The sequence below is a fragment of the Protobothrops mucrosquamatus genome, unplaced genomic scaffold (genome assembly GCF_001527695.2).
Source record: "Protobothrops mucrosquamatus isolate PMUCROS unplaced genomic scaffold, P.Mucros_1.0 scaffold419, whole genome shotgun sequence".
NCBI lineage: Eukaryota > Metazoa > Chordata > Lepidosauria > Squamata > Viperidae > Protobothrops > Protobothrops mucrosquamatus.
In genome coordinates this window covers 163,574-177,850 of record NW_015386748.1, presented here as the reverse complement: position 1 = coordinate 177,850, position 14,277 = coordinate 163,574, and the positions used below count along the sequence as shown (strand labels likewise).

General features: G+C 35.5%; 1 protein-coding gene across 1 annotated transcript in view; it reads right to left on the bottom strand.

Moving 5' to 3' along the window:
• Positions 1-390: 390 nt before the first annotated feature.
• Positions 391-14,277, bottom strand: part of YEATS2 (YEATS domain containing 2) — a 43,411-nt gene continuing 29,524 nt past the window's right edge. The window contains exons 23-32 of the mRNA XM_015816255.1: positions 13,620-13,751; positions 13,033-13,131; positions 11,399-11,510; positions 10,528-10,601; positions 6,935-7,014; positions 5,872-6,070; positions 4,944-5,170; positions 3,936-4,010; positions 3,207-3,280; positions 391-1,633 (exon numbers count right to left, since the gene is read on the bottom strand). Of these exons, the coding sequence (XP_015671741.1) occupies positions 1,525-1,633; positions 3,207-3,280; positions 3,936-4,010; positions 4,944-5,170; positions 5,872-6,070; positions 6,935-7,014; positions 10,528-10,601; positions 11,399-11,510; positions 13,033-13,131; positions 13,620-13,751 (1,181 nt within the window). The 3' untranslated portion in view covers positions 391-1,524. The remainder of the gene's footprint in view (positions 1,634-3,206; positions 3,281-3,935; positions 4,011-4,943; positions 5,171-5,871; positions 6,071-6,934; positions 7,015-10,527; positions 10,602-11,398; positions 11,511-13,032; positions 13,132-13,619; positions 13,752-14,277) is intronic.

Sequence of the window (14,277 nt, the reverse complement as noted above, 5' to 3'; positions counted from 1 at the left end):
GTACAGCATATCATGTCAAATCCAGTTTCCATGTTACATTTTAATCAGTTTTGAATATTATGGTGCAGCTTGGCTTGACAAAATGGAAATTGCAACCATCTCTTCATGTAAGAAACTTGGGAATGAAAACTATACATAAGTCACTCCTTCATTTTCCTTGTTCACTTTAAAAGCTGAAAATGAAGATAAAAATCTGAATATCCTTTCTTCAGAGTATTTTTAGTTTTGTAGTATGTTTTCTATATAACTCAATTTAGGGTACGTAGTGTAGTGCAAATCAGCAATTTCAATAAAAAATGGAAACAGGACTGAGATTTAAAGAGATTAGTGCAGAAACAGGAATGAAAACAGCATAAACATGAAGCAATAACAAACCAAGTACTTCCATCATACTGTACTTAATAAAGAAGATTTATTGTAAAGGTATATCAGACAATTATACATTATAGTACATATGATGATAAGGGTTTAAGTTGGTAATCAACATGGACAATAATAGTCCTCAAGTATTTGAAGGAGCTATTCTAGGAAAAAGAATCTAGGGTGTAGAATTAGACTGTTTCAATCAATAAAGTTCAAATAGTATAATATTGTATATCAGTCTAATATAATAGCAACTCTCTCATTTTCCAAATGAAGATATGCCCAAACTACAAGTCAAACCTGAAATACCACACATTTTAAAGGGTAAGATTTTATGAATACCTGCTTTGCTAACTCAGAGCATCAGATTACTTTTATTATATTATCACTGGTTTAAGTTATGTAGGGTTTTTTTTGTTTTTGCTGAGATTTATTTTCAGCAAAGAAAGCTTCCTGACAATACAACTGAAAAGGAAGCCTATTAAATCCCAAGAAGCTTCTTAGTGAGGATATAGTATGACCACTTGAAGTCAATTTCACTTTAATCAACTCTGAGAATTATCTTACTCTAGTCCCTAAAGTTTTGTTACTTTAACATGATTAATTCCAGTTAAGATGATATAGCAAACTGCAGCAAAAGTCTCCGTCTCTTTGGGACTATGTCCATTTAAAGAAAAGCAATATATGAACTTAGGGAAAGGCAAGACTTGTTCCTTTAACAGTATACCATAGCTTAGCATATCTGAACTAGTCTATCATTATGCTTATCCATTTAATCGATTCCCAGAGGCTGCCAGTCCATATCCATGGGTTACATTAAACTGCAAAACATATCACCGAAAACTTTCTGTGATAAGTAACTTCCATGCTAAACCATGATACCTGCAACTTAAGTCACAGTATACTATCTTTTAACTTTCACAGCATATTTAGAGCCAGCTGCCACTAACATCTGACAGGTGAACTTAAAATTGATTTTTAAAAAAGCCTTTTCTTAAAAAATATTTAAAAATGCTTTATTTTTAAAAATAAAAAACTTGGTTGAAACATTGATTTGTAGCACTCAAGTTAACTTAGTCTCTACAATGTAAACAGGCATCTGGACACAAGTAATTTGGGCCATTATCTTTATTCAAGCTTTATGTAGCTTTTCAATCCATATCACTGTTCATCGTTCAGTATTCCCATATGCTTATTTGTAAGGAAGTCCATAAAGGGAATGTTACAGATAGCTTGGTGAATGTTCATCATTGTGATCTCTCTTGGAATCCTGCAGAGAGAAAATGCAGATGGAATGCAACCTGTGAAGGATTTATATGCTACTTGGTGAAGCAAAAAATAAGGAAGAACTCCAACTTTCCCCAGCCTGATGTCCTCCACACTTGTTGGATTATACTTCCTATTATTCACAATTAGCAGCACATAAAGGGATTTGTGTTCCAGTATATCAGGCAAAGACAGAGCTATAAATGTGCTTTAAGCGCACTATAGTTGTCTTGATAATAAACAATTGCTTCAATTATCATTAAATAACCATTTCAGCTTCCTTACAATTATATAAGCAGTACTTTATTTAAAAACCCTACACAGACATAGTTTAAAAATTATCTACATATTTAAAACAGATCATATAGGAATATAGAAAGTTATTTTATATCATGTAAAACTATTCCGTATATCAAATCCAATTATATTTACTTTCATAACAAATTCCTGGAGTTTGTTTTTTTCTTTCATTTGCCCTGATTCCTTACTGATTAAAATGAGGGATGAATCTGGGAATTTCTACATGGCAAGCAAGTTAATTTTATTTCAAACCATTTCTGCGGATGGAATATGAAGAAGTTGTTCAGGACTTCCATGTTCCCCTGCATTTCTTTCTTCTATGGCCAGTGAAACCATTTTAAAGAAATGCTCAGTTTCAAAAACATATTCTAACATAATACTGAGAGAGAGTAGGATAAAACCTCAAACACAAAACTATTGAGCCAAAACATGGAACAATACCTTGTCATTGCTCAGGAGTCTTTTGGAAATCTACCATATTTAATAGTGCTATTCTATTTTAAAGTATTTTCTCTAAAGCAGGCGAATGTTAGAATCTGGATTTGTACCTCATTTGCAGTTCCCAGAACCCAATTTGGCAATCAAAATGACAAAATAAGAGTAGGAATATTGTAAGATATGAACTTTGAAGAGAACTTTATAAAATGGATAAGATGGATTTATACTTCACAGAAAGTACAAATAATGGTATAGGAATGGAACGGTAAAGGGTCTTCTGCTTGAGCCAGGGGTTGGACTAGAAGACCTCCAAGGTCCCTTCCAACTCTGTTATTCTATTAATTGTCACTGAAGATTTAACAAAACTCTGTGAGATAGAAAAAGGAATAAATGAGGGATGCCAACTATCTTTTGTTTATTTTGGTGTCATGGTGGCGCAGTTGTTAGAATGCAGTATTGCATTCTAATTCTGTTGTTAGAATGCAGTATTGCATTCTAATTCTGCTGACTGCCAGCAGTTCAATTCTCACTGGCTCAAGGTTGATTCAGCCTTCCATGCTTCTGAAGTTGGTAAATGAGGACCCAGACTGTATTCATCCAATTCTCTCATTTTATCTTATATCTTTATTCAGTATTTCAAGAATAGCAATAGCACTAAGACTTACATACCACTTCATAGTGATTTACAACCCCCTCTAAGCGATTTACAGAGACAGCATATTGCCCCCAACAATCTGGGTCCTCATTTTACCAACCTCAGAAGGATGGAAGGCTGAGTCAACCTTGAGCTGGTTAATATATATATTTAGAACGTAGACGTGAAAGTTAAACAAGTATACCTGTTCCGAGGAGCTGATTGGTAGCCAATTGCCAGTGCTTCTCTTAGAATGTCATTGACCAACTGTTCTGTAGCCTGTTGTAGAGTGCATATCAGAAATAAATAATGTAGACATGGATGAATGTTTTTAAGTAACAGAGGACATATTTCAGAATATTTTATACCTCAGAATCCTGTGCATAAAATAAAACTTATTTACCAAAGTAGCCTACGGTGCATTTCTTCAAACTGTTCTACAGTTTCAGAAACATAACATTGGGAAAACTCTGGATCCCATCAAGTAACAATGGATTTTTCTCTGTTGCTGCTCCTATTCCTACCTGCTGGAATACCATCCCCTGGAGGTTTATTTACCTCCAGTCACACTGTCCTCTAGAAAAGTGTTTTCCCCAACACCATGAGCAAAAGTCTCGCAATTGTGATCCCAACTGGACAAAGTTAGGTTGTGGAAACATTTTATATTCCTCCCCCCCTCCATGCACTGTATCTCTGAATTTGGTTTTGTATTACTACTTTCACGGTATTGCTGTATGCTGCTTTGAGCCTTTTGATTTGACAGCTTTATACATCCAATAAATTATAAATATTATTAAAATAAAGATACGCAAGACACTATTATCACCTTGTTCTACCTGCAGCCAATACCTCTCACAGCTTAAATTAAATCTCTGTACTTAATTTGACTATGATTAAGACTACTTTAACAGTGAGAATTTTGTTAACAGCTTACCTTTAAAATCATATCTTCTATTATAAAAGCATATATATTTTTGTGAAGTTCCACAGGTGGAAAGGAAATTCCTATCTATAAAATGAGAGGATATGTTCATAATTAACTTCGCAAAAATGTACCACCTTCAGAAGTTAAAATAACTCTTAGAACTGGTAATAGCAGTTCCATTTAAAATTCAATTGGAATAAATTGCTGTATGTTCAGAGAAGTGTAGTCTTTAGAAAATTAGCATTTTGTTCTGAAACTTTAAAGCTGTATCCTTGCTGTACAAAATGCAACCATTCAACTATCCAACAGACCAGCACTGGATTATAACATGTAACAATAACTGCTAAGTTTTTTGTCCGATGCCTAGGTACTGGGCTACTTTCAAATTACATTTCCTAAATATTTCTGATAGGATTCATAAATATTTGACACAGGATTCTGAATTTGTAAACTGAAGAATCACTAAATACATTTGTGTGTGTGTGTGTGTGTGTGTGTGTCTGTCTGTCTGTGTGTGTGTGAGAGAGCGAGAGAGAGCGAGAGAGCACATAAGCTGAATCATATTCAGTTCTACTTTAGCTGCTGAAAAGAATCTTGCAACTTTGGCACTTCACGTGGACTAAAATTATTATAAAAAGGTAAGAGGATTATGTAATTTCAAATTCAACATTTGCTGTTTTTTAGTGCAACCGCAGACAGTTCCACTCAGGTAAGAATTTGAACCAATTATTTTGGGGTCCTGATTAAGTTGATTAAAGAACAATGAGTGCATAGCTGGAGTTCTAAGTCTGATGACTAACAGTTCTGTGGCAAGTCTGTGATCCTGACTTCCTAGAACTGAACATTTTTTTTTCTATTTGTGAAAGCAATTGGGGAATAAAACTATAAAAGGACATTCAAGACCTTCTAGCTTGTTGAAGAGAAAGGTAATGCAACTGGCAACCATTCTAAATATTACATATATTAAACCTCAAGATAATGACAAAGTTATATATTAAAAATCTTTTAAAAATTTACCTGTTGAGCAGTCTCACGCACAAACTCAGATGTAGACTGTGGTGCTAAGTAGAATTTGGCCTCTTCTTGTGTCTCTTCCTGTTCCTTTTTAATGTTTAGTTTCAGAGGTTCAGTAATGTTAAGAATGTCCACTTCCTCATCATTGTCTGATTCTTGTTTGAGGAGCTGCTCTAGTTCTATGAGCTTTTGACACAGCTCTTCCCCAGTGGTATAAGAAGATGAGCATTCTTTTCCATGTAGCAATTAGGCACAGAAGACAAGATTAGCAAATAATTTATATAAAGCGACATGCAGTTCATTGCAAATAAAACAAATTCTAGTTGCTATAACCTGAAACTTAAACTCCCAATCCTCTACTATCCAGATATCTCTCAAGTTTCAATCATTATATCAAAAGAGAAACCACTAAAAATATTAACGAAAATATTTGTAAATTCAGAATTGTTAGCTTTGGTGTTGAAGAAATGGAGCACACTCAATTCAATGAAGTATGAATATATATTTGTATCTATTTCTCTTTGTGCAACAGTCACTAATAAGAATACTAATATGTCATTGGCAACTATGATGAGTAATCCATACCACTGGGTTTAAAAAAAATCTGTTTGTCATATTTCCATTGTTTCAGGACCACAGTGATATATATTTCATTTATTGATTCATTCACTCATTTCTCCTGAACCTCCCCAAACCAGTCACAAATAATAAAAATAGCCCCACAAAACTCAGAAGGCAATACCCTACTTTAAAGGAAAACTATTAAATATAGCATTTTTATACGTGGTCCTAAAAACACATATTGAATCATCCAGGCAAAACTGATGCTGGCTTTAGGAGACCAAGATGGAAACCTAATCCTATAATTTATTTTCATTCTATAAATTATGCCAAAATAAACCTTTTGGTGTTCTGAAACCAGACTCTTTACCTGGCTCATTGTCTATTTGGGTTAGCACATCCTCTATGGAATCCTCATTCGTAAACGTTTCTGGGTCAGGTGGTGTATAGCCATGGAAGCGACACCAATGTACAACCTGCTTTGTTTTCAGAGGGACAATGCTGTGAAATTTAGGATATTTTTCTATGATTTCTTGAAGGATTTTCCGTATTGTCAAGGCTCTTTGCCACTGCAGATGAAAAAGGAAAGTTAAATAGAATCAAATATTTATATCTTTTATTATAGTTATATTATAGTCTTTTAATTCAATGGATCTGTGTGCATTGTAAGAGCTAAGTAAAACTGTAGATAACTATTATCTCCCAAATGGTGACCAGGTGATCCTCTACTGCTTAATTGCTGCTTGTCAAAGTCACATACAGCAACAATGGGACCTGTGGTGCCTATGTTTGTGTGCACATGTTAAATTGTTCCAAACAGATGAATGACTTCTGTTAATAGATGATCTCGCTGTTCTAGCCATTCTATATTTTGTCTTTGTAGCTCTAAAATAGGGTGCATTGTTATATACATCTAATAAACAAGAACAAAAATAACATCAAATAAACAGTTATACTTTTTTGCTTCTAAAAGCTCAGGAATTGAAAACTGTTTTAGGGCAAATTCCGTTTTTGTTTTCAGTTTGTTACATCAGAGGGCAATACAATCTTTCCTGGAACGCTTCCTTGTTTTTCATCACGGTGCTCGCAACAGAAGATTCGTTTTGTCAAGAAGAAGAGAGACATTAAAAGCAAATTTAAAAACACTCTTGGAAGAATGACAACCTAAATGTAACATTGGGGAAAAAGTTGCTATTTCACACAAAAGATCTGGATTGTATAATGTTAAAACAGGACACGGAACTTTAAGTTCGGTTACATTTTATTTAGCTAAGTATTAGTAAATCTCTGCAAAAATGGCTATGTATTAAATGTGAGAAATAATTTTTTTACTGATTTCTAGGGATTTTAAAAATCACCTTTCTAAAGGACAGTTTTCAGTCATACATTTCCCTGAGGCTTAAATTTGACTTAACAGAATACATTAAAATTACCTCAGCAGCTCTTCGTTTTCCAATATTCCAGGTATAATACTGTTTCACAGAACTGGCACAGAAAGGATTGGCATCTTCAGCTAAAAAAGCAGACAAAGGAAACCAAAAGCTTTAGATTTTTAATAACCATGGAAATTAATATATTATATGGCAAGCTATTTCTAAACATCTCAGAACATAGTTTAAATCAAAATATGCTACTTATTAATAAAATCAGGAAGTGCCTTGTGGAAAACTTGAAAAGCCTTTAACCCTGATTTAAAATAGATACTAAATCAGAAAGAACACTAACAGATATTACCATAGCTATTTGAACAATAAGTAAATAACAGGGGTAGTATTTGTGACATAAGACAATTTTCTAGCCTTTTGGAACTATTCAGAAAGATGGAAGCTCCTGAGCATAAAAAAACAGCAGCGAAACAAATTACTAAAAATGATTTGGAGAAGGGAAAAGTAGGAGCCTGAATAAAGTCAGTATGGAAACTAGGTACATACATTGGTTTGTTTATTTCAAGAATACTAAGTCTCAGCACGTAAAGTGTCAATTGTTATTAAAACACCTATTTTATTTTATGTATTTTAATGTGGATGAAAATAAAGCCAGCCTTAGCTGAATAATTCAGCAGCTATTTTCTCATCATTAAGATGCAGCTCATTTAAGTAACACTATAAAAATCAGAAGCTGGATTTGGGCTAGGAGTCTGATTCAACTCTCACATAGTATGTTTTTCTAAGGATTATGCAGTGCTTAGTATGTGATTTCAAAAAGGTGCTTGGAACACTTAATGCTGCAAATATAATGTCTGTAATCTTTAATCTGTAATCTCTTTGAAGCTACATTATTTCTTGAGCTGTCAGCTACAGAGGACAGCTATCCATTCTCAAGAAAAAAGAAATGATTGCATCAAACAGATATAGAATAGAATGACAGAGTTGGACGGGACTTTGGAGGTCTTCTAGTCCAACCCCCTGCTCAGTCAGGAAACCCTTTACCATTTCAGACAAATGGCTGCCCAGTCACTTCTTAAAAACTTCCAGTGTTGGAGCATTCACAACTTCTGCAGGCAAGTTGTACCACTGATCAATTGTTCTAACTGTCAGGAAAATTCTCCTTAGCTCTAGGTTGCTTCTCTCCTTGATTATAGTTGGGTGCTATGTCTGTGCTCCTACATATTCCAAACCACCTTCTCTAAATCCCTTCCACTGCATAGCCCAATAGACTACAGAAAACTATTGTCCTTTTAGTTCTCCTATATGGTAAAAAGCAGATCAAAGTGGGAGAGGAATCTCTTTTAAATCCTTTGAGTCAGAGGGACTGGTCTGATGGATCAGATTAAACTTGAGAGTGCAATAGGCAACCGCATTTAGGCTTATACAGCACCCCACAGTGCTTTACAACATTCTCGGGGGGCGGGGGCTTACAATGTAGAAGCATTATTTGCATATTGTCCCCAACAATCTGGGTCCTCTTTTTATGGACCTCAGAAGGATGGAAGGCTGAGTCAACCTTGAGCCCCGTTCAGATTGAACTCCAGGCTGGGAGCAGAGTTTGCCTGCAATACTGCACTGGAAGTTTTGATTTCAGGGGTACTAATTTCCCATTCCCTTTCCTCATAAAGAGAAGACTTTAAAATGTTAGACTGTCTCTGGTGTCTTTCAGAATATCAGCAAAAATGTGAGCACTTTCTGAATGCTTGTTATCCTTCAGAATTAAAAAAAACAAACAATACAAGCTTTGTAAGTGGAACAAGAAAATGGAACTTAGTGTTCTGATGGTTGAAACAGAAATCAATCAGCAGCATTATTGTAATTCACTGCCCTCATGTACACCAGTCAGAATAAGATATTTAGCCAAACATTTTTTTAAAAAAATGCTGAGGAAAAGATATGGAACTCAGCTAGCAGGAATAATCTTGACATGAAAAAATAGATACATAAAAACAGGAAATTGTAAGATATTTTTTAAAAGACCCAAACTGATTAAGGAACATTGACTTACTATTTAAAGTAGGTATTATAAATAAGTTATAAATAACTTCCATTGTCATTGTTTTTTTTCTTCATAAGAACCAAGATACATTTGTTCCTGGTATTTTCCCATGATCCATAAGATGACAAGGGAAACATTAACAGTATTAAAGATGTAGAGCAGCATGTACACGTTCAATGGTTATTTCTTTAATTAACAGATGGGTAAATTGGGCACATAAAAGTTGCCAGCATTATTAATTTATCACATTTATACTCTATTGTAATTGTAAACTGCATTAGTCAATTTCCACATATAATTGAAAAAATTACTGAGAAAATTTATACAAGTAGTCCTTGCTTAATGATGGTTATTTGGATTGGAATTTCCATTGCTAAATGGATACAGTCATAAACTGCAACATTATCAACAAATCCCAATAGTCCCTATTGCTGTTGTTAAATGAGGGTTGCAGGTCATTAAGCAGGGATTGGTTTGCAACTTCCTGCCAGCTTCCAACATGCAAATTCAATGGAGAATTTGGTTGCAAACCCTGGGTGGTTTTCAAACAGGTTAGTGGGCAGGTAAATGGCTACCGTGGTGAAGCATGAGTGTGGCCAGGCCAGGAGGACTGTGATGGATTTGGGAGTGGGTGCCAGAAACAGATTCCACAGTGCTGCACAAGCATAGCTTGTGATGGCTGCTGCCTGGTGCAGGAGTGTGCAGATCTGTGTTACGGAATACGAATAGGCACACACTACAGAGTACAAGATTCTCAGGATCTCATATTCCATACCTGGGCTCCTGAGAAGAAAAAGCAGGGAGAGTGGAAGTGACTTACAAGAGCGACTTGCAATTTCTCTATCAGCTTCCCCAGTGACTTTGCCTGTGGAAAGCCAGCAGGGAAAGTTGCAAATGGTGAATTCGTGATTGTGGGCTGCTGCAACCATCATTAAGTGTGAGCTGGTCATGACCACATGACTGTGTGGGTGTGGGGATGGCTAGATCTTCAAAGACCAGTTGTTAAGTACCACTCATTCAGCATCATTGTAACTTTGAATGGCTGTTCTGAATGGTTGTTAACCAAGGAAAGTACCTGTATATGCTTGAGAAGATAAGACTTTTTCTAACACTTATGTCACTCTCTTACTTAACCTTACTGTCCTATGTGTGTGCAAAATATATTTTTTTAAAAAAATAATTATTGCATAGCATGTTTTCATGAATCATACAGTTGCACTAATACCCAGCATAATCATATGGTTAACATGTGTCAAAGCAACATAATATTTCAATCCTTCTAAAGTCTGATGTATTTATAATTATCGAAGTTATTGTTTACAGTTTTACACACTTAATAAAGTTTGTTGGGTAAATTCTGTGTAATTCTGTGATTATAATCACAATTGTTTCTCATGCCACCCGCGTGCTAATGTTCCTGTTGTCCCCTTAGTGCCTAATACCCCTCTTGATAATGCAAACACCCTCCCTAGGGGGCAGAATCACTTATTTTGAGAACCACTGCTCTACAGAAAATGCAGGCAGATGGACCAATGGCCATACTTAGTATGTACTGAGCATATTACACCAAAGAATGAATGTTAAACAATGTTTTCATTACTTCTCTCAGCAATTAATGGAACTTTCTTCACAATTGCTGTCAAAAGTTGCGGGAGGTTGTCTAAATATTCTGCCCTGTAAAAAATAAAGAGGTAGCATTTAATATAGAATTTATATAGGATAATACAGTGCTTTTTATAATGCTTCTACTGTACAAAGAACATGCATGTACAGATACTGTTGCATTGCTACTACAGAGCACAAAGAGAAATCTCTGTGTACATAAAGACAGTAATATTTAGACAAACATTTTCAATCCTTTCCCAGCTTTTATATTTTGGAAGGTTGTATTTTACAAGGGGAGGGCAGTGTTAAGCTTACGCAAACTTGATACGAAATAAAGAAAAAAAGTTGTATTACAAACTTCTACTAAGCTTTTTTTTAAAAATAGGAAATTATGCTGCTGTAATTTGGTTTGCAATAAAGGGAGGAGTCTGTGAGGATCATAATAGAGGTTTCTTACCTCAGGTCTATAGCTGGATATAGCTATATATATATATATAGCTTGATGTGGTTCTTAAAGTTTGAGACAAAGATAAATCCGAACAAAGTAACCTGTTTCTATGGATCCAGTGCTGCATCTAAAATGCAGTATATCCATGCAGATATGCAGACCAGTCAGTATAATTTTAATGTGCACCTGTGAAGTATTTCATACCCTTAATATACTGTGATCTATCCAATATCCACTATAAAGTGTCAACTGCTTGGATTGAACAAAATTAAAATAATTTTCTTGAAAAAATTCATTTCGACATTAATAGGGATGAACTCCCAACAAATTCAAGTGGCTCATCAAAATATAACCCATATTTTTTATAAAAGCCATTGCTCCCTGTAGTAAGTTATTTTAACTTCTCAAGAATAATTACCCAATGGAATAATTTCCAAGTTCTGAAGTTTCCTCTGTTTTTATTGTTGACTGAGCATCCTGAGAGACTGGAATACTACAGCTTTGCCCTGCTGAATCAGGCTCCAGCTTCACTTTAAAAGATAATAGAATATTTTAAAAAATGTTTGTTAGGCAGGTGAAAGGCAATGCTAGTCTTCTGTTTCAGACGAGTAGGAAAAAAACTACAGGTGGTCCTTGAATTGCAACAGTTCATTTAATGACCATTCGAAGTTACAACGGCACTGAAAAAGGTGACTTTTGATTGTTTTTCATATTTAGGACTGTTGCAGCATCCCCACGGTCACATGATCAAAATTCGGACGCTTGGCAACTGCCTCATATTTATGACAACTGCAGTATCCAGGGGTCATGTGATCACCTTTTGTGACTTTCTGACAAAGTCAGTGGGAAATCCAGATTCACTTAACAGCCATGTTATTAAGTTAACAACTGCAGTGATTCACTTAACAACTGTTGCATGAAAAGTCATAGAATGGGGCAAAATTCACTTGTCTCGCTCAGCAACAGAAATTTTGGGTTCAATAGTGATTGCAAGTTGACGACTACCTGTAATTTTTCTGAAGGAAGAAAGCAGAGATTTTAATGAGGAATCCTGGCACCAAAATAAAGTATTTCATTTATTGACTTATTTATCAATCAACCAATCAATTTTTGGAACCACCTATCTCCCTCACAGAGTAGTAACTGCAAGTGTAAGTGGATGGTAGGAAAAAATACAATATAAAAGGTCTACATTTTAAAACCTATTATTTTGGGTTGCTGCTTTTTGAGTAGTAAAACTGCCTTAGTATTATCTCTGGTCCCCAAGTGAAAGTACCATTATACTTTTAGGGATGCCAAAAAAGATTTATTGATGTCAATACCTTCATCAAGCTGAATGGTTTATCTGCTTCAGTTGCATAATCATACCGTGGCATAGCTGATGGCTAATAAAAAGCATTTGAAAGGGGCCCTTCCACTAAGTGTAAAGTATCCAAAGCGAAGCAACTTTCTTAGCTTAGATAACCGTGGCTATATGAGCAAATAGGTATGCAGGCATATTCAGTTTCTTGGTAGTCCCAATGAAAATATTTGCAGAGTATATGCAACACACAACCAGAGAAAGCCTCTGAAGCAGCCACATCAAACCCTTTAATGCTTTAATGCAGGGGTCTTCAAACTTGGCCCTTTTATGACTTGTGGACTTCAACTCCTAGAATTCCTCCGCCAGTGTGCCTGTGTGCTGAGGAATTCTGGGAGTTGAAGTCCACAAGTCATAAAAGGGCCAAGTTTGAAGATCCCTGCTTTAACGTTTCAAGAAGTGGGACTCTACTGATATCTCAAAGGTGCTTTTTTCTTTAAAAGGCAACTGGACTGTTTTTTTCTTTGAAAAAACCTTTGAGACAACTATGATCTGGATGACTGAGAATCTCCACAGACATTTATACTCTGCTGATACTAATGTACTTTGCAAAGTACCTTTTCTGATTGCTTTGCACAATCCCACTGACTAATTTACAAAAATAACCATTATAAATGTCTTATATATGTCATGAATAGTGGCTAATCATATAGTCATTTCTAAGGCTTCATTATGACAATGGGCAATTCTACCTTTTGTAACAGTCACTTCAGGAGTGCTTGGGACAACTGCACTAGTTGTAGTCATGGGTGTAACAGCAGTTGCTTTGCTGGAAGAAAGTGAGTGTATCACTGTAAGAGAAAAGGAATATTGGTAATGTAGACAAATATGCTTCACCTTTAACACCTTTTCATTTTTGCTGCTAAATTACTTCTATAATTTTAGCAGAAAATGACAGCAATTTTAACAATGGCTTTTTGCAACAGCAGTATACATTTTATCTGAAAAAGTTTAAAATCTGTTCTTTGTATAACATTTTTAAAAAAAAAATTCTAGATCTCACAAACCATGTTTTCACCATTTTGCATAATCTGGTGTTGATTTTAATAATGATATTACTGGACATTAAAATTGCAAGAGTGTAATACAATAGTTATCAGTGTCAATAGGATATGATATGCAGGGCATCAAATGTGCTCCAGATAATTTGACGTCTGCTGGCCATTAGAGCCAAAGGTTTGAAATTCTTTGCAACGCAACAGATCCAGAAGACACAGAACAGAGAAGTCTGCAATACTGAAAAGGACATTTAGGCAATATCTTGTCAACTACATCCTACCTTTGTTCACAGGCATCAATATAGTTTGGACTCCTCCAGAAGCAGTGCTTACACCAAGTTGTTTGAGTTGACTGGGTACTGTCAAAACAGCCTGTTGTGGGCTGTTCTGGTTTGAGTGGATCTTTAGCAGCCCTACGTTAGAAATTTATTAAAATGAATTATTTCTTCTTTTCACATAGAACAAAGAAGATAAAAAGGCAGCTCTCCTATCTATGTATCAGTATGGAGAACTAGGTCTACTGCTAATCTCTCCCCTCCTACCAAGACCAGCTGGAACTGGCCCTAGAGGAGAATGACAATATCATACCTTCCACCCATAACACCCAAAATATGTCCAAAACTGGTATTAAGGTCTACTGATAGATCCTAGAGAACCACCAGGGATGTACCACCTCAATCGCATCTTGTCAAATAATCAGATCTTACTTGGTGTGAAATAGGCATCCATATATATATGGATGCCTGTGGATGGCTCTAGGTTGAGCTGATACAGGCAAAAGACTTCTCTTTCCCATATTTGGGCCGACAGGGTGCTCTAAAAGAAAAAAGCATTCATCCTCTTCCCCTGTCTCTTGTAGCTAACAAAGTGAGAAAGAGCCTGTGGCCTAGTGGCTAACATCTCTGCTTAACATGCAGACAGCCCAGGTTCGAATCTCAG